The 22,533-nt window shown below is 39.2% G+C and overlaps 1 protein-coding gene across 2 annotated transcripts in view; it reads left to right on the top strand.

Annotated features, from left to right (window-relative positions):
* Positions 1 to 22,533, top strand: part of ZNF106 (zinc finger protein 106) — a 43,542-nt gene that overhangs the window by 7,658 nt on the left and 13,351 nt on the right. For both annotated transcript variants that reach the window (XM_086612777.1, XM_086612775.1), the window contains exons 2-10: positions 3,259 to 3,344; positions 4,672 to 4,733; positions 9,836 to 10,033; positions 13,486 to 15,576; positions 16,109 to 16,733; positions 17,159 to 17,228; positions 18,895 to 19,049; positions 19,144 to 19,204; positions 19,517 to 19,858. In XM_086612777.1, the coding sequence (XP_086468903.1) occupies positions 3,291 to 3,344; positions 4,672 to 4,733; positions 9,836 to 10,033; positions 13,486 to 15,576; positions 16,109 to 16,733; positions 17,159 to 17,228; positions 18,895 to 19,049; positions 19,144 to 19,204; positions 19,517 to 19,858 (3,658 nt within the window). In that variant the 5' untranslated portion in view covers positions 3,259 to 3,290. The remainder of the gene's footprint in view (positions 1 to 3,258; positions 3,345 to 4,671; positions 4,734 to 9,835; positions 10,034 to 13,485; positions 15,577 to 16,108; positions 16,734 to 17,158; positions 17,229 to 18,894; positions 19,050 to 19,143; positions 19,205 to 19,516; positions 19,859 to 22,533) is intronic.

Genomic DNA, 22,533 nt, shown 5'->3' with positions numbered 1-22,533 from the left:
GCGCGGGCCTGCACCACCCGCTGAGGATGGTGTCGGCAGAGCTGCCAGGGGAACTCGGGGAGCGCCCCACTCCCGGGATGCCCGCTGTGCCGAGTTCATCCAGAGAGGACTGAGATCTGGGAGAAACAGCCACACAGACACCAGGTCAGTGAAGGTGGAACAGGACGAGGTGTGCCAGAGCTGAGTTTCCCCTGCAACCGGTGGCGAGACAGCAGCGGCCCCCCTGCAGCCAGGACAGACTCAGTGGAGCAGAGACCCACTCACAGCCCATGGAGAAGTCCACATTGGAGAAAAAAGATGCTTGAGCCTGAGAGAGGTCGTGGAGCATGGGACACATGACAAAAGTAGAGACGCAGCTAGAGTTCTCAGGATGATTCACGCGGGAGCGAGTGGCAACAACTCCCTAAGAATCTGAGACTGTGGTAAAAGCCCACACTGGAGCAATCTGATGGGTCAGAATTGCATCCTGTGGGTAGGACTCATGTTGGAGGTCTGTGGACTGCCTCGTGAGTAGTGGATCCACCGGAGCAAGGGAAAATGGTGTAAGGACTCCTCCTCCTTTAAGAAAGGAGTGGCAGTAACAACATGGGATGAACTGACCTGCAACCCCCATTCCCCGTGTCCCCACGCTGCTAGGGGAGGAGGTAAAGCCAGCAAGAAAGGAAAGGTGAGGGGGGGGGGGGGAGAGGTGGTGTTTTTTTAAGATCTGGCTTTGTTTTCTCTCTATCCTCTCAAGAAACTGTTAATAAATTGGGTTGTTTTGTCCCCAAGCCTTGTCTGTTTTGCCCAGGATCATGGTCAGTGGGTGCTCCCTCTGTTGTTGTCTTGACCCTCAGTCCTTTTATTACATTTTTCTCCTCTCCGCCTCACTGAGTAGAGGCTGAAATATCTAATTTTTATCTCTACTCGTATTAGCTTAAATTTTTCTTAGCTGCTGTCTCGGTTTAAATATGTTTAAAACCAAGTTGTACTCCTTATATATGATTTCAACTGGTTGCAAAGTACTTTGATCCAAAACTACTGTGTTCTGACCTTCCATGAAGGCAGGTGCTTTTGCATGCACGTCACTGATATCATGTGAATTTATATGCATGGTCTATATGACCTAGGCTGGTGCAAAGTTCTGAATGATCCTGTACCTTTATTGAGGATGATTTGTTGAAATAAATAGCTGTTAATAATGATTTGAGTACATCACATGCTCGTGTGATAAAGCTGGAGAATGCATATTTAAACACTATCAAGTATTTCAGGGAGATCAAGAATGGCACCCGAGGAATGCTGGTTAGGGAACCCAAGCAGATGATTAAATCTCCTATAGTGTTTTAAGTGTGTTTGTTTTGGTATGATGATCTGGATTTTTTAGAGAGGAAACTGCTTTCTCTGTTGTGTAAAGATGAAAGAGCTATTCCAGCTCTCAGTTGTTCCTCTTTAGGCTGGACAGGTGGTGGTGCATAAGTTAACTGTAAATGGACATGCAAATCTGGAGGAAAAGAGTTATTTGTCAAAGAACCACATTTTGGAAATAGAGCGGGTGTAGTTTTACTTGCTTATTTTTGTTTGTTTACAGTCAGACAGTACCACTGAACGTCAGAGCTGCTTTGACTCTAGGTAATCTGGATGTGGTAAAAATCTTCTTGCCCTTTGCTCACAGCTTCTAGTCAGTACCAGATTCAGAGGGTTTGATGCCCCTAATACAGAAGAGTGATGGTAAATAATTAGAATTAACTTTGTAGGGTAAGCTGTGGAGATGAGCTGTTGAAGAAGGCTCTTGTAGGTTAAGTTTGATGGTATTAGCTAAGTTATCTCTGATGTTGACTAATGTAAGATAGCAAATCTCGGAAGGATTTGTCTTTTTGTGTGGAGATACAAAAATGGGTGATAGTAAAAAGATACATTTCTTTCCACTTTAAGGTGAGGAACTGCCTCTACCAAGTCAATAAAAAATTACTGCAATGCTTGATCGTTCTGCGTTTTATTATCTTTTAACAGAAAGAAAAGGGAAAAGATTATACTGTTACTTATGCAGACATGTTCATCTTTGTAAAACCTGTGTACCTCTCTAATTTAATCACTCTCCTTATGAATTAAACATTATGATAAAATATATACGGCGTTTAATTTGACCTGCTGCTGCTTTCATATAGAATCATAGAATGATTTGGATTGGAAGGGACCTTACATATTGTTCCAATGCCCCTGCTGTGGGCAGAGACGCCTTCCACTAGACCAGGTTGCTCATAGCCTCATCCAGCCTGGCCTTGAACACTTCCAGGGATGGGGAATCCACAACTTCTCTGGGCAACCTGTTCCAGTGCCTCACCGCCCTCAGAGTGAAGAATTTGTTTTTTAGATCTAGTCTAATATCTGCTATATTAGATATAATTGCAAAATATTATACGTTAGATAGACAAGATATTAGATATAATAATCTAATCTATATCTAATCTAATTATGCCTAACCTAATTTGCATATACGCAAGTCTTAAGTAGATCAGTGTTAAAATGTTTAATATTCTGGTGCAAAGTTTTGAATAACCTTGTACTGTTACGAATAATTGATGAAAATCAGTAGTTTTTATTAATGATTCAAATACATAAGGTGCCCATGTAGAGCATGGTGTTACAGAATGTATCTTAAAATGTTACGTTGAGTATTTCAGCACATGCATATATGTAGTTCTCTCAGAGATTAATGGTAAAAATACTGAATTTAAGTAATTTTAGACTTTATTTTATGGTGAATAAATGGACAAATAAACCTTGAAGTCTGATGGGCTTGATGTCATGGATGACCTTCGTTTCATTTTCCTAGGGCCTTATAAATCTCTTACTTGAGCTGCCCTGTGTACCACATTAAACCTCTGAGTTTGGCCTGCCTGGTTCCCCAATTCCTTATCTCCCTCTCATCATCCTAGTTGAAAAGTATTTTCTTAATCTGATTTGAGTAGCTGAGCGGATTCCTACAGATCTGTTTGCTTGTAAAATGAGTGCCATGTCTTGGAGCACAATGAACAAAATGAAAGAAAGGGGACGCTACTTTTTATTATAGCTATTTTAGATGACTGTTCAAAACTACCTAATCTTTTTTTTAAGAATACTGATTATGCACAAGAGGTATGTACTCTCTTAAAGAAACTCAGCACAAATGTTTTCATGAATAGTAACTTACTTTTACTTTCCTTACTAAAACAGATTAATGAAAAAAAAAAAAATAGTCCTGAATGTCGATTCTTTTTAAATTATTTTTATTTGCAGGTATGGGATAAGGTCTTTCCAGAGTAATAAGCATGGTTCGTGAACGAAAATGCATATTATGTCACATTGTGTACAACTCAAAAAAGGTAAATAATTAATACTTTACATCTATCAGTAGATACTAATAGGAAGATACTAATATGAAATGTGTGTAAGAAACACTTCCATTTTAAAATTGTGTGAAGCGTGAGGGTTTTTTCCCCTCTGACAGGAATATTATTGACCTAGGTCTATCACAAATCAAGGAATATATTTGCATGTGCTTTAAAATACCTTTCTTGTAAAGAGCTGTGCAGTATGCTTGATTCTGAATACTAAAAATATTGAGGTTTTTGATGTTTTTATATCATATAAAGATAATAAAGTGAAAAGCACTCAAACTCATTTGGCTATAAATTGTGCTATGTTAAGAGTACTGTAATAGACAATTTGTAAATTCCTTTTGGGAGATCTAAAGGAAGGAGATGTGGAATTACACAGCACAGCATGTGTTTTCATCAATGCATCAGTTTGGTGTGTATCTTCTATGTACTGCATGTCATGCAAAGCCTGCACTGAAACTGAGTATTTCTTAATTGGACTTTCATATATTCCTTAGCCACATGGCACATGGATATCTTGCAAATGCCAATGTATTAATTCACACAACTCTTCAAAGTTGAAGGTATTGCTTTCCGTTTGCCAATGGGATTTCAGGGACTGAATAGGAGGATAGTGATTAGTATCTGTTCTTTGAAGATTTCTGAAGACTTTGGCTCAAACGCCAAGAGAAAGTTAAATCTTCTGAACTGCTTCCTTTTGCTGAATTATGAACATTCGCTCTCTTCCAGCAGCTCTCTTTCATTAGCAATAGTTATACTACCACTGCAGTTCATGGATCAATGTTGCTGTAAACAACAAACTGATGTTATGTACATCTCAGTTTCTGAAGTGCCTCTAGCAGAGTAAAATAGTATGTGATGATGAAATTACAGCTGTATTGTAATACAAACACAGGGAAACTACTCAGATTGCACAGGAAAACCGTGTTTTAAGTACTATGATTCTGGAGATTGGTGTCAATGAGACTTTTACTAAAAATTATAATCAACAATAATTTGTCAAAAATCAGCTTAATAAGCTTTGCTACATGCTCTCCTGTTTGTCTTTCTCCTGGTATTCTGCTCCTCTTCTGTTGAATTCTAATGACTTCTCTGTGTCCTTCCTCAGGAAAGGTAACATTATATGACTTCCCGAGAGTGTGACTGCTTGTGCTTTCATGGTCATAGAAATGGGAATGGCAACTGCTACGGCCCTACAGGAGTAGAGTATGCCTTCCTGCAATGCAGGAGAGTTCACAAACGAGAGCTTTTCAAATATCGTACACCATTTTGTTTCATTTTGACCAATTTTACTTTTTTCCCCATGTTGAAGGAGATGGAAGAACATATGAGAAGCATGCTTCATCACAGAGAACTTGAAAACCTGAAGGGAAGGTATGAAAACAAACTTGCATCCTTCTTCTCTGTGCAGTTTGTATGTCACTCTTTGGAAGAACTCATGCCCTGTTTCTCTTACAAGCTGGATGGCACGATTTATTTTTATGCATCACTTAGTTGCATGTCTTGTGGTAAAGCTGGCAATGAACATACTCTCTTAATGTTGAAAACTCAGGAGGCAAACAGTGATGTGGAAGAAAGCTCTCCTGTATTTCTTGGACTGCAATGAAATACAATTAAAAACTATGGGGTTTAGGTCTTGGCAGTTTTATGCTTGGTTTCTTGGAGGCACTAGAATTCTATCTTTGGCGGAATTGTGAACACTGGTATTTTTCTTATTCTTAAAAGTTTTCAATGACGTAGAAACAATTGTTGATCTTTTAAAACCACTGTGAGAAGACTGATAACCTTGGTTGTACAGTCTGCTTGAGTGACTGCCTTGTCCTCCGCCACCCTGGTCCTGTTTTTGGTTAAGGGACCTAAACATGGTGAATGATATTTTCCTTTTTGTTTCCTTGGGTTTATTTATAATCTTTGGAAAGCAGGAATGGGGGGGTTAAGGAGTATTCACCTATCATCCTGGTAATATGAAATCAGAGTGTGACTAGAGTGCACTTAAAAGTGCTTTCAGGTGTATGGGTTTTGAGATAGCCAGAGAGACCAGATAGTCTGCACTGAAGTATTTGACCTACAGACTAGTTTTAATCGTCTAACAGCACAAACTTTATATGGAAATGGCAAATGTCTTTTAAACACCTTTTAAAGGACCAAGAAGTGATCCTCTTCCAGCTCTTAGAGGTGTGGGATACTAATGCCAATGTAGTTAAGTTGTGTCAGGTTGTATTCTAGTAAAGATCTTAAACTGTTTTGTTTTATAATGTTTTGAAACTAGGGGAACTTTGCAATTTATTTCTCTTCAGTAACTATTTATATGCCAAACATACACGTAGCTGCAGAGAAGTGTCCACATTTGGAGTACAAGATTGTATTACATATGTGCCACAGCTGAAGACATTTGGTTGAGCCAGCTGTATAGTGTTTTATACTACTGTTGTGTACAATTGCTGAGTGTTGCTGTAGTTCTCTAAATCAGCAACCTAATGTGCTATTAGGTTAATACTTCCAAAAAATCTTTAGCATATATGTATGCCCACTTATATCTGCTAACATTTCAAATTGTCTCTCTAAAATAGAAAGTAACCCTTATTGCAGGACAGCAAGTAAAAAGATACTGCTTACCTTGAAGCGCACATTAACTATCATTAAATAACCTCTGTTGTCTGATTTCTAATTCCATTTAATATTTGATTAATTTGTCCGGGACTTCATAACAAGTTAGTAAACTGGGAAAAGAACTTCTGTCTTAAGAACCTCCGTCATCAGCCTGTCTTTAGGCAGGGGCTGTGTGGACTATTAAAGTGTTAAAATATATTGTAAAGAAAGTTAAGTAAACTTTCCTTCTTAAATTTGTTTTAGTGGGATTCAGAAAATCTTCAACTTGTCTAGATTAGCAAAGTTGATTTTGTGTCACGTTGAGAAAATGTATGAAAGCAGCTTCTTGGAAGCTATTTCATTTTTTCAAATAAAAATTGCTTTGTATTAAAGATGGAAGGCATAAAAATGATAAAATCCTCACATTCCTCACCCTCTTCCCTGCCCCCCCCTGCCATCACCATCCCTTGCTCAGCCCTATGCTTCTTGGGATTATTTTTTTGGTTCTGATTTCAGTTACTTCAAAAGAAAAGAAAACCAAAAACTCCAGATAATTTTGTTTTCTTCTCTGCAGTGCCTCACACAACTGGGTGTTGGGAGCTAGGAACATTCTGAAAATGTGCCTGGAATCAGGTGCATCATGCTATTCAATATCTGTCCTGATGGTCGTGAAAAGGAATTGTTCTGTTACTGAACAGCTGGGAAGGGGCTGCTCAGGAACCAGTGTGTCCTCAGCACTACATGCTGATTTAGGGCTTCTGGTCAGCTAACTTGTAGAGCATTTCTGTTCTGGACTTTCTTCTTGTGACAATGGTTATGAGATCTTCACCGCTTTCTGTGGTGAGCTTAAAATTTCACATATTTTGACATCTTACCTGATTTCTGGGCTAAGTTAACAACATTTTTTTTTAGTTTATGACTCTTGAGGGTAACAGTAATTTCTAGAAGTTATATATTGTGTCTGCAGTGGCTTGTAAGTGATTTGACAATTCTTGGTTTTCCATTTCTGTAAGACTGAAATTAAATTAAATTTGTTTCATCAGCATTATATTTTCTATTATTAAGGTAACTGTCTTCATTACTTCTTTCAGAAGAATGCATGAAAGATGTTTGTTCTCCAAATGAATAATAAACTTCATTTTTCAGTGTGCAGCAGCAGCCTTATTGTCTTTGTCTGTGCCTCTCCTTCTTCCTCCCGTTTAAGTTTAGTAGAAGTCTTTCAGGAGTCTTACAGCCTTGTAAAGCAAAAGGTGCTCCAGGTAGAAAATCGAGCGTGGCTGAATTGTGTAATAGAGGATAGTACCATTAAAGTGTGTAGCGTCAGCATTTTACTACCTTCAGATTTGAGATTGAACTAAAAGTCACCTTTTAGACTTCCTGTAGGGAGGAAGTAAAGGAAATGAACATGTTGGTTCACATTTGTCTCCTTCTAAAGTTAATTTAGTAATCTCAAGGGCTGGAATAATTTTCTGAAACATTTTAAGGCTCTTCTGTTCTTGAGGTCTTATTCCATGTGATAGGTAATGAGTCAAGTACAAAACTTTAGTGGATTTTTTGTTTTGTTTTTTTTTAATCTGAAAGTGAAATATTGCTCTTGTACAAGGTACATTGAGTCTGCCAGCAGAAGTACACATCCAGTAAATAAAGCTCTTAGATATTTTCATACTGAGAGTACTTTTTTCCTGTTTATTTTGAACTGCTTTTGGCTTTCTTTTTGAACAACTAAGGTTGTGTGGTGCTCCTGTATGGTGGAGAAATGTGTAGACATGATCAGTGTGTGTCCTGGAGTGTGCCCAGAAGTGAAGGAAATCAAAATTCCCTTGCATGTAACTGTCTGAACTCTCAGCCTATTAATCTTCAATTAAAGCAGTTGTTCATATAGGAAACGGTAGTGGTGGTTTTTTCTTTAGGTTCATATAGATTAAGAGCAGGACAGAGAATTCTAGTCAATACCCACTCAAGTCTTTCCTTTCTAGACTATCAGTTGGTACTAGAACCACAGCTTAATAACTAGTAACTTGCAAGTTAAAGTGATAGGAGCAAGTTCTTCATCCTTAGGCCAGCTGCTAACTCACTGGCTTTGTCCAAAGAAAGTAAAACTTTGCATTTATTTATTTACTCTCTAAATGAGGATGATGAAAATTTTATGAAAGAATTGAAACATAGCTCTTATGAGGATTTGGATTGTTCTATAAAACCTAATTAGTACCACTGAGGTATGCTTCTTGTTGAAGTGTCCTTATGACTTAAGTGGAACATTGTGTAAAAAGAGCGCCTTTTTCAGCAAGAAGCCGGCTTCCTATTTGCAGTATGCCTTGTGCGATGACCTAAGTTAAAAATAAGTCTTATTAGCAATGCATAGCTGTGCCATTTATGACTGTGGAGAGGATTCTTCTGATAGCATTAGGAAAATTTGCTGATTGTATTTGCTTATATTTATTGGGTTAATGAGCTAGCCGGTATATAGTATCTGAGCTTTGAATATTTATTAATGAGTGTGAAGCGTGCCACATGAAGTACACCCCTCTCTGGAAAACACGGGCTAAATTTGTAAGCTACTGACTTTGTAGCTGAAATTTTTTCAAATGTTTCATCTGAAGTTAGTTAGGCTGCACCATACCAAAAAAGAAGTAAAAAGTGTGATTTTTATGACAATCCATTAAGCACTCCAATAAAGATTTTGGCTTAATATCCTGAGTGAAGGTGCATCTTTTGATCTTTTTCTCATTTTATCTCTAAAGAACAGGGATTCATGTTTCCCATTTTCCTTTATGATTCTCATTTTTTTGACCTCAGTCATGAACTGTGTGTTGCTATTTTAACGTTACTGTTACAAGACTTCAATCTCAAGTGCGCCATGGGGAGGTGCAGATCTACTTTTATGAATTAAATGGCAAAACTGAAGAAAGCATTGTGGTGGCAGGCAGTGAGTTCTACCTTGGTCCTGCTGAGTTTTTTGCAGTGAACTATGCTCTCATTAAGTTTTTTCTCACTTTTTTTAAACTAATGAACATATTTTCCATGGTTAAGTTTGTTATTAACAGTGTATTTCCTTAACAGTGGAGTATTGAAAGGATTTGTCAGGAGAACAGATAAGATATTTTTAGAAATCTGAATTTCTTAAATAAATAAATAAATTTGTTATAAAAGTGTTGTAACCTTAATCCAGTATTCACTGAAACATGAGTAAAGCCATTTGTCTGACAGCAGCTGTCAACTTCCTCCAGCTGAAATAATTTCTGTATTTTTTAAGATAAGTCCTCTAAAGTAGAAAGCAGACCTCATGCACACTTGAACCAAATAAAGTACAGAGAATTGAAGACACCCTCTCATCGCTCGCTGTGCTGTGGAGTCTTTGCATTCCAGGCAGCAGTCTCAGCTGTCCCAGTTTAGGTTATGTTGTGTCGGGATTGGCTGTATCCATGTACTGCCTCCTCCCTTTTCTAAATTTCACTGGGGGAAGGCTCAAGGCAAGGATTAAATGTAGAAGCTGTCACCAGGCTTCCCCAGTGCAGCTGGCACCATGGATGGGCTTCAGAGCAGCTCTTGCTAGCTCTGTAAGCCTTCCACTCTGCCTCCTCGCTCACTATGTTTCCTCTGAAAAGATTTTGAGTACAACAATTCAAGAAGAATTCTTCCCTCCAGTTAACACAGCTTCATTACCAAGTCTTTTACCTCTTGATTGTTGGAAAAAAATCTTTTAAGAACTGACCATCAAAACACTAGACCTTGAAAGAAAAAGACAGAGAATTCAAGTAACTTGACTATACTGAGGAAAACCTAGTTGCCTTGAGCGCAAGCACATTCAGAGGAAACAAAGTAAGACCAGAAATACCTGCCATGCCTGTTGGCAGAGTTGAAAGTCCACCCTCTGCCTCTCTTCCTAGGGACAGCAACCATGAATGCCGGGTGTGCAGGGTGACGCTAGTGGGTTTGTCAGCGTATGCCAAGCACGTCTCCAGCCAGCTGCACAAAGACAATGTTGGTGCCCATGACAGAAAAGAGGAAGAAAAAGAAGAGGCAGAAGAAGAATACCTTGACAAAGAACTCATTCAACTAATTAAGCAAAGGAAGGAACGGAACCGGTAAGTTTTCCTTTCTTCTCTTAAGTCATAGAATTGCTTTTAACACAGTTGGGACACACTCCTAAGGTCTAGGTGCTCATGAAATATAAACTGCCGGTAGCCAGTGTACTTGTTATGAGGACAATCCAGGAGAGACCTGTGTGGATATTGTAGTTTCAACATGTAAACATGATTCTGCTGAATGTTCTTGTTCTGTTGATCTGCTACTAGTAAGGATGTACGACTACTCTCCATTATGGATAAAAACAATCCACAGCATGAAATCTTGTGTTTTGGGAGCCCTAATGTTTTTATTTTAATATTCAATGCCTATTTAACTGAAAAGCTAATTAAACGTGACAGTAGTACTAATATTGTTTGGGGCAGGGACTGTCTATAGGAACCTGGCCTTTTAGAAACTGTTACTGAACATACTTTGTTTTAAAACTTTGATTTCTCTGGTTTTAAAATGAATGGGATTGTTCTGTCAATGTTGCACTGAAATCCCATAATCCTTGAATGAAATTTCTTACTTGTTTTATGTTACTGCTTACCATTAACTAAACATAATTCTAGTGACTCACTATGAAATAGAAGGCTGCAGAGAGTAATAAGTATTACCTTTTATGTTCCACGTGACTCTGCAAGTGTGCAATGCTAATATGGTGTTCCAGTTGGGAATATATTTTAATAGATTTTTGGCATGGCAATGGTATTAGAGAGGCATGTGATTTTTGGAAGAAACTCTTGCTTGCTGTGGCTGGAAATTTCAGTTAGCGTCTCCAAGTGAACAAATCTGTGGAGATTATTTGGTTTTCACACCATTCTGTCATACTAGAGTGTCTCTGTACTGCACGATGCTCGTGTTTTCATACTGGTCAATGTAGGTACCAATGTCATGGTTTGATGTGGAGGGGGGGGGTGGTTCTGGTGGCAGGAGAGGGATTTTGCTCCCTGCGACCTCCCCGGTTTTGGATCCGGGTTAGGCTTAGTTCTGGCCACCGGATCAGACTGCCATCCCCCTCGGGGTTGAGCCAATAGGGCGCCTCTGCGAATTGCCCTATTTAAGTCAGGACAAGGGAACCGGAAAAGGTGCTTCGCCCAGGATCGAGCAGAGAAGGGAGGAGGGCACTGCCCCCGCTCCCTGGCTCCCGGCCGGGCGGCTGCCTGCGTCGGGCCGGCGCCGCCCACGGAGAATGGCGGCGGCGGAGCCAGCTGGGGAACTCGGGGGCACCCCACTCCCAGGGTGCCCACTGGGCTGAGTTCACCTGGAGAGGACTGAGATCTGAGAGAAACAGCTGCATCGACAGCAGGTCAGTGAGGATGGAGCGGGAGGAGGTGTGCCAGAGCCGAGTTTCCCCTGCGGCTGATGGTGAGATAGCAGGCTGCCCCCCTGCAACCAGGACGGCCTCGGTGGAGCAGCAACCCACTCGCAGCCCGTGGGGAGAAGATGCCTGAGCCCGAGGATGGTCGTGTTGGGGGCACGGCAAGGCAGAAAGGCATCTGGAGTCTTCGTGACGACCCACGCCGGAGCGAGTGGCTACAGCTCCCTAAGTACCCGAGACTGTGGTATAGCCCACACCGGAGCAATCTGTGGGGAAGGATTGTTTCCAGTGGGCTGGACTCACGTTGGAGAAATTTGTGGATTTTTCCTCGTGGGTAGGGGATCCATTGGAGCAGGGGAAAAGGGTGTAAGGACTCCTTCTCCTTTAAGAAAGAAGCAGCAGTAACAGCACGGAATGAACTGACCTGCACTCCCCCAGTCCCTGCCCCCTTGTGCTGCTGGGGGGAGGAGGTAGAGCCGGGAGGAAAAGGAAGGTGGGGGGGGGGGAAGGTGTCGGTTTTAAGATCTGGTTTTGTTTCTTTCTGTCCTCTCAAGTAATCGGTTTTTTATTTCCCTTTGTCCTTCTAAGTAATCATTAATAAACTGTTTTGCTTTGAGAAAAGCGCTGCCTGTTTTGCCCAGGACCATGGTTGGTGGGTGCTCCCTCTGTTCTTGCCTCAACCCTCAGTCCTTTTGTTTTTTTTTCCTCTCCTCTCTATTTTATTGGAGAAGGAGAGACTGTGTGAGTTTTAGTTGCTGGATCAGCCTAAAACCACGACAACCAACAACATCACTTTTCCTGGTTTTATGGTAAAGGAGTAATGTTGTCAGTACAGTGGTATTCTGAGGTAACTAAAATCTTAGAAAAATCTCTGTCTGCTGGATGCTGGTTTGGACAGGGGAAAAAAACAACATATATAGATTAAATTACTAATACAGCAAAATTGTTTCCATTAGATCATAGTCTAGTTGAGTCAGCTCCTAGAACTTGTGGTATCACTTAGACATTATTTCACTGAATTCTTGTCTGAGAGGTCACTTTATCGTATGCAGTAGGCCATTTCCTGTTAGACAGTAATTATTTGTGCATCTTTTAGCAAAACTGATATGTGTTGAAAACCTAAAGGGTGGTACAATATGAATTTTCAGTTCAATTCAATCAATTGTTTTTGAGCAGTAGTGTGAAAGTTTCCTGTCTTGCTTGTCTAGAGATCTAGAATGAATGTATTCCTGTGATGTCAGAAAGAAACGTTTCTGTATTCAGTTGTTGGAAAAAACTTTCAATAAAAACTCCTCATTTCGCAGAATAAATGCTTAGCGTTTAGACTTCTGACCCTGGGAATAGCTATTGGTGTTAAGGTAGCGTTTATCTTTAAATGTACATGTGATAATTTACCACGTGTTTGTGATAAGTTGCCAAGCACAAGTACTATTCAAAGGGCAGTAGATAATGCTTCTGAGAGGCTCATTCAGACTCAGCGTTGTGTGCTGTGTACTGTTCAAGTCTATTAGTTAAAACAAGATGAAATATTTTTGTATCTGAGGTACAGCTTCTGTGGATATTTTACATCTGTGTTTTAACTTGAGCTTTATAAACTGAGACATGGTCTCAGTTGTTTTCTCCAATAAGTAGAATAACTGCTTTTCTCAGCGTAGCTTTCCTTCTGTTTTGTATGGATTATGTTATGCTGTCTAACACCAACAGAAGTCTTCAGAAAACATAATTATCTCACTACTAAAAAAATTTTTAATCTACTAAGATTAGTCACATTGCAGAGATTATACAACAGAAATAAGCTTTCTTTTTGTTCGTTTTTTATTAATCCAATTAACAAATAAATAGAAGGAATAGTCTTTTCTGAGTTAAATGGAAATATTTAAGAATTAGCCTCTTGAACTTTCCCTGCACCAAATCAGTTGTTCTTTTAAGGGCAATTTTGAAATATCATATTTAAGTAAAAGTAGAACATTAGTTTAGAAAGTCAAACACTACAGAAGCCTGAACAGTAAAGCAGCTAAGTTAGTTAACTCTGTTTCTTTTTATTAAAAAAAAAAAGAAAAAGTTTTCTTCCCAGTGCAAATAAAACGCGTGCTCTTTGATTTCAGTAGAATGGCATCAGAATTTAGGTTTTTCTCAATTGTTTTGTAGGCAAGCTGAACCGAGCTGTGCAAACAAAGAATTAGAATGTGATGATAGGAGATCACAGAGAAGACGAGAAGAAAGAGCTACTTATAAAGAAAGAGAAGCTTATGATCAGTCATCGTGGCATCATCGTAACGAATCACAAAGGGACTGGCAGTGGGAAGAGGATATTATTCCTAGACAAGGCAAATTTTCGCACACTCAGAGGAATCTTAATATAAACAGACATTCAGGTGGCCCTAGGGAACGTTCTGGATGGCACCAAAATGTTTCAGGAGGCTCCTCAAATCGGCATAACAATGGGAATTCTGGCAATGTTTGGCATTCAAGCGGACGGGGAGGAGGAACATCAAATTGGCATCACAGTGCCAGGGAGAGAAATTCTACTCGGCACTCAGAAGGAACAGGTCATTTTTCTAGCTTGAATTCCAAGAGTTACGGAGGAAACTGGAAATCTAGTTCTCATGGTGCAAAGGGCTGGAATTTTGGAAGCCTGGGAGACACATATTCATTAGAGCCAATTAAATATAATAAGGAAAGATATGCATGGCAACGGCAGGAAAAAGACATTGATGTTCTGCCATACAGAGACAGAAAACATAGGAGTGACTTGCTTGATTTTACTAGTGATAAACTTCCTTTAGAGGGAGCACTGGATTTTGGTAAGTTGAAGCAACTAGAAAGCAAAACTTCAAGAGCCAGTGGAAAAAGTGGCAGTCCCTCCAGAGATAAAATGTATCGCTGGACTCCCTACCCATCACAGAAAACTGCAGAGCAGCAACCATGGTCTGAAGATAATGTTTCTAAAACTCCAGATAAAATAGATTCTGTATGTATGCCTCTTACTGATTCATCAACAAAAGGAAAAACTTGTGAAGCCAATGTTAGCCTTTCAAAACTTAAAAAACAGCAAGCATCTTCTCCTAATTTAAACTCGGATCCCCTTGATTCTTGCAAGTTAATGAAAGACTGTTCCAATGGTGAAAAGCCTGACAAAGGTGATGTCAGAAGTAATAGGATGCCATCACTGAAATCTCCTCTTCTGAATGTTACAGATGTGAAGTTATCTTCTGCAAAGCAAGACACAAACAGTCTCTTAAAAAACATCAAGCTTCTGTTATCCACAACTAGTGGGGAAGAGCAGAATCCTTTGAATGCACCGAACTTCGGAATAAACAGTGTCTCCTCTTATTTATCAAAGCTGCATGGTGTGTGTGCTGGTAACTTAGAAGACAACAAAGATGTGCTTTGTAGCAATCTTGGAGAGCCTGTTAATAGCTTAAGTGAAGCAGATCAAAACCCCAAAGATGTGCAGTCCAACCATTCCTTGAAAAATGCTCCTTTGAGATCTTACAAGGATATAAGTGACCAGAATAAGGAAGAAACTAGGAAAGCATCACCAAAGAATGAGTTCAGATTAGATTCATTAGAAGATGTGAGTGATGATGATTTAACAGCAAGTGAGAAGTCAGAAGCAAGAGTTGAAAAGTTGGATTCTTCTGTTTGTTCTTGTTTACCCTGTGATGCTCCAGAAGGTAAACCTGTCACCTCAGAAAAGGAAGATGATGAAAAGCCAGCTGCTTCAAGTATTGCTTCTGCTGATCTAAAAGATTCTACATTTCAGATGAAATCTATGTTTTCTCCATCAGGCAGCCAGGACCATTTGCATATGGATTTGAAAACCTCCTCACAGGATGGAGAAAGGAATGAAGAGCCTGTCAAATCACATGATCACTTTGAAATGGAAGGCTTTGAAAATCCTTCGGATCATGAGCTGCAAAAAGGAGGAAGCCAGCCATTAGGCCTCCTTCTTCCTGATTTAAGCAAACTTGGCCTCCCTGCCTCTCTGCAAAGAGACCTGACACGACATATTAGTCTGAAGAGCAAAGTCGGGACACATCTTCCAGAGCCCAATCTCAATAATGCACGGCGCATTCGGAATGTGAGTGGTCATCGGAGAAGTGAGACTGAGAAGGAGTCAGGGCTTAAACCCACCCTCAGGCAGATTCTTAGTGCTTCCAGGCGAAATGTAAACTGGGATCAAGTCATCCAGCAGGTAACCAAGAAGAAGCAGGAACTTGGCAAAGGTTTACCAAGGTTGGTAGCTTTCAGATCTAACCGTGCCTGTTGGGGGGGGAAGGAGGAGGGGGGAGTGTTGTTACAGTTGCTTATTTCTTCATTTATTCAGGATTACAAGAAATGCTTGCATTGTTTCAGGCAGAATAAATGCTCCCTCTTCGATTTGTTAGTCTTTTAATCTGATACATTGTTTGGTTTTGTGTTTAGAGGAAGCAATTATAAAATACTTTGCCTTTGAAACTTTTATTAAACCTGAAGTTTTTTGAAGCGTCTTGAAAAGATGTCATATTTGCTTATTCCAGATTTGATTTGGAATAATTATAATAACATGATTTCTGTCTTGGAAATCATGCTGTCAGTTCTTAGCCACTAAATCTAATTTTGTGATACACAAAAGATATTCCATTGCCAGATGAGACAGAAAGCGCACAATACCAGTGTGATGAGTTGCCAGATCTCTGACAGCAATAACATGCGTTTGGGGAGTGGGGAAGACTTTTTTCTAGATTTAGTTACATATGTATTTATTTTTCTTTTTATCTTGTTAAAGGTTTGGCATAGAAATGGTGCCACTTGTTCAAAATGAGCAAGAGGGTCTAGAACTTGGTGAAGAATCTGATCTGTCTACTCTGGAAGGATTCCAGTGGGAAGGGATTTCCTTAGCAGTGCCTGGCTCAGCCAGAAAACGTAGCTTTTCTGAAAGCAGTGTCATTGCAGACAGAAATCCTTCTGCTTATAGCTTCTTCAGTGAACAAGCCAAAACAAAAGAAAGTGAGCAAAGGCAAATAATTGCAGCCAGCCACTCACATCACATAACATCTGGGTATGAGGCAAGCGCTGACATTGAGGTTGACTTGAAACGGGAGACATCTTCTCTTCCTTTGTCACCATTTATGTCTGAAAGAACTGAGACTAGTGGAAGGAGACACAGCTTACAGGCCAGCTCTGAGATCACAGGCCTCACAAAACAAGAGCAGGAGAGCTCAGAGAAGAGAACACCTCTTCTTGAAAAACAAAATGTGATAGAAATCTCAGAAGAAAATCGTCCGTCTTCAAATAATGCTTCACTTCTTGCAGTGTCTAATAACATAGATGCAGCTACAGACAGTAGCTGCACATCTGGTACTGAGCAGAATGACAGCCAAGGAATTGGAAAGAAACGAAGAGCAACTGGAGTAAGTGTACAATTTTGTCCAACTTCGGTGTGCTAAAAATGTTTTTTTCCCTGTCAATGGTCATTCAGCCTTGGAATGATCGCTGCAAGGAGGACTTTCTCCATTTGATTGTCTTGCACATTGATAGGCTCAAACTAATTTGCTTGTTTGACTTAATTTTCTTTAAGAATCTTTTTCATTTCTGCCTTCCTAGTGCAGGACTTCTGCTTAATCTTTTTTAATTAGTAGGAATGAAATGAAAACATGCCTCTCACTTTATTGCCTTCCCTCTTTTAAGGACAGAGGGAAGGGCAAGTTATAGAAGAATGTGCAAAATTATTTGTATATTCTTCTCTATGGGTACAAGTACTGCTTGAAGACAATGGATGTTTGATTTAGTCAGAATTGCTCTTGTAACTTTAGTTAATAAATTATTTTACTTGCAGGAGGGATCTTCTCCTGAAATCCCTAGTCTAGAAAGAAAGAACAAGAGAAGAAAAATCAAAGGTAAAAAAGGTGAGTGAGTATCGTACATATGTGTCTGATATAGAGGTTATAAATGCCTAGTAGTATTTTGACTTGGCTGAAATGGTAGTTCCTTAATGTTACTTTGGTGCATCTGGGGCCCTTCTGGGAGGTCATGGGGTGGACTGCTCTCAGGTCTCCACGACATTCTTCTCCGAAGAGTCCTATCTTAATTTATCACAAGCTATTTCAAAGAGAAGACTTCGTGCCTGCTTTCTGCCTGCAGTTCGTGTTCCCAGTTGCACAGATGGGGCCTTTGCTTTTCCCTGCTGAGGGAAGAGAGGTGTGTTGCCTCTTTGGGTGCAAGTTCTGAAAGAAGTACTCATCACTCCCATGTAATTCAGCCCGCAGCTTTCCCTTTCTGCTTCTTGGTGGTCTTACCAGAAAACTTGTACTCTGCATAGCTTGGGGGCTGTGTTCTGGTTTTGACATCTCCAGCAATACTTTTTATTTTTTGACTTCTTCTTCCTTGTCCTTAATGAAAATGAATGTGGAATGCCTCACTCCTTCCTGCGCCTGACCAAAGAAAACTCTTACTCTGGCATTAGACAGATTTTTCTCAAAGATGCCTAACACATCCACATCACTGCATATTAGAATTAACCATCTGTGTTTTCAGGAAAATGTTTTCTTTGGGACTTAAATTATTGCAACACCATCTGGGAGCTTTGGGGTCCAGAAGATAGCTTTCAAATGTTCCATTCCTCTTTTTAAAATGATTTATTTATATTAAGAGTTGTTTGGAATGCAGGACAATTAATATGGATCTCTTTGGGAACTAATAGTTCATTACTTGAAAAGATGGGGCTTTTTATCAGCCTCTGTCCTCAATGACTAATGTCTATTATGGAGACCAATAACGCATTCGACTTGGTAAAATCTCTCCCATTACTTTACTTCAGCATAATCATTGTTGTAGTAAATCTACTAAAGGAAACTATAACTTGAATGAAACTAAGTAGTGCTCAAACTGAAACTTAATTCACTTTAAGAATCTCTGTAATGCCAGAGGACTTTAGAAAGGAGTATAGGAGGACCCTTTACTGAGCACAGTGCTCAGAGACTCTTTCTCAAGAGATTGCAAACTCAAATTTGAGTCTCATGGCTCAAAATTGTCCTGGATAGTAAATGATTTTTTATCATTGAGTTCTTTTTCTCTTAAGCTGCCTTTCCTTAGCCTCTAAGGCTAAGAATCATGATGATTCATGAATCATGAAATGAATCATGATTCATTTACATGAATCATGTAAATGTTGTTTAGTCTAAATTTGCCTTTGCCTTTTTGATTGTGTTAATGGAAAGTGTGTACTTGTACTTTATGTACATGTTTACATCAACAAAAGATCTTTATAGAAGAGAATGACTTTGTTCAACTAAACTAAATGAGTGCTGGCAAATCTATGATGGAAATAAAGTTACTAGAGTCAAGATTGAGATCCTGTAAAGCGGAATACTCGACTTTGCTCCTCTTTCATGTAGATGTGACTATTCCTGTGCATAGATAGTTGTTTTCAGCTTCTTATATGACTCTTGATGCTTGACCTAATTTATGTGATTTTTATGTTCTGAGGTGGTAGTGTTTATTGAGATATCATGTGTAATGTATTTTAATGTATTGTCAAGTACAATCAAATTCTATGTTTTGTTTCTTTTTCAGAACGTTCTCAGGTAGACCAGTTGTTGGCTATTTCACTGAGGGAAGAAGAGTTAAGCAAGTCCTTGCATAGTGTAGACAGCAGTCTCTTGCAGGCCAGGGCTGCAATGCAGGCTGCGTATGTTGAGGTTCAACGGTTCCTTGTATTAAAACAACAGGTAACAGTGAGCTTTTGAGACTTTCTGAACTAGAAGTTAGCAACCTGAAAAACTGCCTTAAGTAGAACTGATTGAAACCGCAACTGTTTTACAGATAACCATGGAAATGGGTACACTGAGAAATCAGAGAATCCAAATTTTGCAGGGGCTACAAGGTATGAGATACCATAAAGCTACAACAGTGGAATGCTGACTCGTATTATTTGAACTCAACATCTTGAAAAAATTGCATTTAACTTGGATGCATTCATTTAAAATATGCAATAAAATTGTAGGCTTTCAATGTTGAAGTCTTTATTGTTCAAGTGTGATGTGTCATCTTTGCTAGTGCCATCTAGTGGCTTTTTTACAAATTTTTCTCTTCCTTGTCTACATGTCCACAACAAATGAGCTCTTGGAACCATTAAATTTTATTGTAAAATGTGAATGGTTTTGCTTTTTTTTTTTCTCTCCTCTTTTGCCATTAGAAACGTATGAACCTTCCGAACTGCCAGAGCAACTTTCCTCCAGTATCTTAAGTGAGAGAAGAAATAGCAAATCTCATATGGCAGCTGACTTAATTCCTGCAGGCTCCTTCCTGCCCCTTTTGGACACTTTATCTTCTTCCGTACCTCCATTGGGAGCTTCTGTTCCTGTCAACATGCCATCACCATTCCAGTCTTCTGGCATCACACCTACCATTTGTCCTGACTCCTCAGTACAAGTTAAGCGAGAACCTCTGTGTCCAAAAGGCTCAGAAGAAAATGTGAATTCTGTACTCCAAAGCTCTCCACGTGCTTCGCGAGCAGAAGAGGTGGAGCAGAAGGATGGTATGTGTGGCTTCTCTTTGTTTTAAGAGAACTAACTTTAAGAAAATAAGGATTTTTTATTTTTTTTCCCCAGAAGAATGTAGGTTGGATCTCAAACCTGCAGCCTGTTGTGCAGGGGTAAACTCCCATTAACTTGTGCAGGACTTTCTCAACTTAATAGTCTTAGAAACCGAGACCTCCTTCACAACACATCCAAGTGAATTCCATGTTTCTGAAATTGTTAAGCACATGCAAATTGTAGTCATATGCACCTATAGGTTTTTAGTTTTACTTTAAAAGTAGAACAAACATGAATTTGCAGGTTACATCCTCTCAGAATAATTTAATAAAAAAAATATACCCCAAACCTTAAAACCTCCCCTATAATGTTTGTCTTCTACTCTGCATCATTTAACGGGCGTTGGTAGCTGAAAATCTACCTGCAAAGGAAAAATACATGCCTGAAGAACTTTTTTAAAATATCATGACCAACTATATTAAGAGTATTCTGTGTTCTTCTTGGGCCCTGCTGGATAAGCACAAAGAGTAAAATTTGTGATATTAAAAATAACAATTCATCTTGTCCTCTCCATGTCTCCAAATCCTGCTGGTCTGGAGCTGCTGGTTATGTTTTAGAACCTCATTCAAAGTTCATGCGATCTTATTTGTGATTTCAGTAAACAATTTACTGTAAGAAGGATATTAGACACTGTTCACTGATGTGAAGTGAGGAGTGGAGGAGGGCTACCAAAATGAAGGTGTGTCTTCACTTTTGTCTGAAGAAGAAACCGCTGAATTAACTGAAGTACTACTGTGAGAGCTCCTGCTTCAGAAAAATGAGATCTTAATGGCTATAGCTGAAATCGCTAACTCTTTGTTCAGACAGCTTGAAACCCCTAAAACTCATGTACCATAGTCTGTGGTCAAAGGCTTAAATGCTATTTGTACTTTCCACTGCAACTTGCTACTGTGACTGAAGGTACAAACTGAAGATTAAAAGCTCAGTCATCCCTTACTTTCCCAAGAGCCTGAGAAGTCAAGCAGGGTGACTCTAATGACAGTTATTTGTTTGTCTTAACTCTGTCGCTTACCCAAACCCTTAATGTGGATAATTTGAGATAAAGATTCACAAGTAAGATCCTTGTTAAAGATAAATATAGCAAACACAATTTCTTTTTCCTTCAACTGAGGTGGAAAATATTGTTGGAAAAAGCCATGCTACTCTACTTTTACAAGCATAATCTTTTCTCAAGCACAAGTTAAGTGTTTGCTGAATTGAAGCTTAGGCTTCTGTAAATACAAGTATTTGAAGGCTTTTTTACCTTTTTGCAGTCTGATTCAAATGCAGAATTCTATATAAATGGTGCTCTTTGTGCTTTTTTTTTAGTTCCCCAGTGTTACACTACATTAATGTAGTATTGTGAATTTTGCTTTGTCTCTTTTTGGAGGATTTGACAAGGATTATGAAGCTCTAGGGGTGTATGCTAAAGACAGGAGAGAGAGTTGAAGAATCAGCTTTTCTGTTTGTTTACATTTTTAAGACTTAGCTTGTAGGAAGCCACTACCTCTCCTTCTCTTTCCCATTTTTATTGGCATATGCCATTCTCTTATGTTTAAACATCAATGAAAAGAGGTATCATTTTTCTTTAATGTTAGAGCTGGAAAATTCAGAATAAAGTTTTAGTGATCACTAGCTGCAGTGGCATATAGTGTCTTTCTTGCAGGATCTTCAGACTTTATTGATGTCTGTGCAGGCACAACAGAAGCTGAAGAAGTTTTTTAGGTTTTCTCATAAAGATGAACCTTCAATGTATAACTGTATTTATTACTTGATTACTTTTAAAATGTCTTCATCACATTAGCATATTTGTCAGTTTCCTACAAACTTATTTTTGACATATTAAAAGCAAGAATCTTCTTTCGATGTTGTCAAATTAATGCAGTTTTGGTATTGATCAGCTTCTAAATGTGCTACATTTAAAATGACTGTCTGCCATCAAATGAATTTGGTAATTTGAGGGGGAAATAAGCATTTACCATCAGGTAAATTCTGTAATTTGGAGAAGAGGAATTCTCTCTGGAGGCAGACTATATGCTTTCTAGAGGTTGAACATCTGGCTTGTCAGCTTCCTTAAGAGGTCAACTCAGCCTTGCTTTGAAGGAACTGAAGCATTTGATTTCCCTTAACTACCAGCAATCTTTCCCACCTGCAGAACTCAGTGATTATGTTTTCTTGCACTACTATGGTGATTTCCTACTTCCTTTTCTAACACCTGCAGTACACCAAGTGCTGAGAATTAATTACTTTTGGTTTTAGAAATTTCAGTTTAAGTTGCCGGTTACTCTTACTTTCCTGTTTGTTTTGGTTTTGAGTGACCAAGTTCCTTCCCTCCCCATTCCTGTGGAAAACGAGGGATGCATGACTTTAGAGGTATATTCAGAATGTAAGGGATTATGTGCCTTCTTCCCAGTATAATTCAACACAGTAACTGTTTAAACCTTGTCTGTGTTCATTTCTTCTGTATAGAGGGTTTTCTAACAGGTTGCAGCTGTGTATGACGTTATGGGTCAGGGGAAAAAGAGCTTTCCATTGATTTACTGTAAATATGATATACCCTACACCGTCAGCAAGTTCTAGTTTTACCTTTGAACTTGCCATCTGAGGAAGGTGTGAGATGAGATGTTCACATTGAAGC

This window comes from Tauraco erythrolophus, chromosome 6 (genome assembly GCF_009769465.1).
Source record: "Tauraco erythrolophus isolate bTauEry1 chromosome 6, bTauEry1.pri, whole genome shotgun sequence".
NCBI lineage: Eukaryota > Metazoa > Chordata > Aves > Musophagiformes > Musophagidae > Tauraco > Tauraco erythrolophus.
Note: the sequence above shows the minus strand (reverse complement) of the source record. Positions and strands in the feature narration are given on the sequence as shown.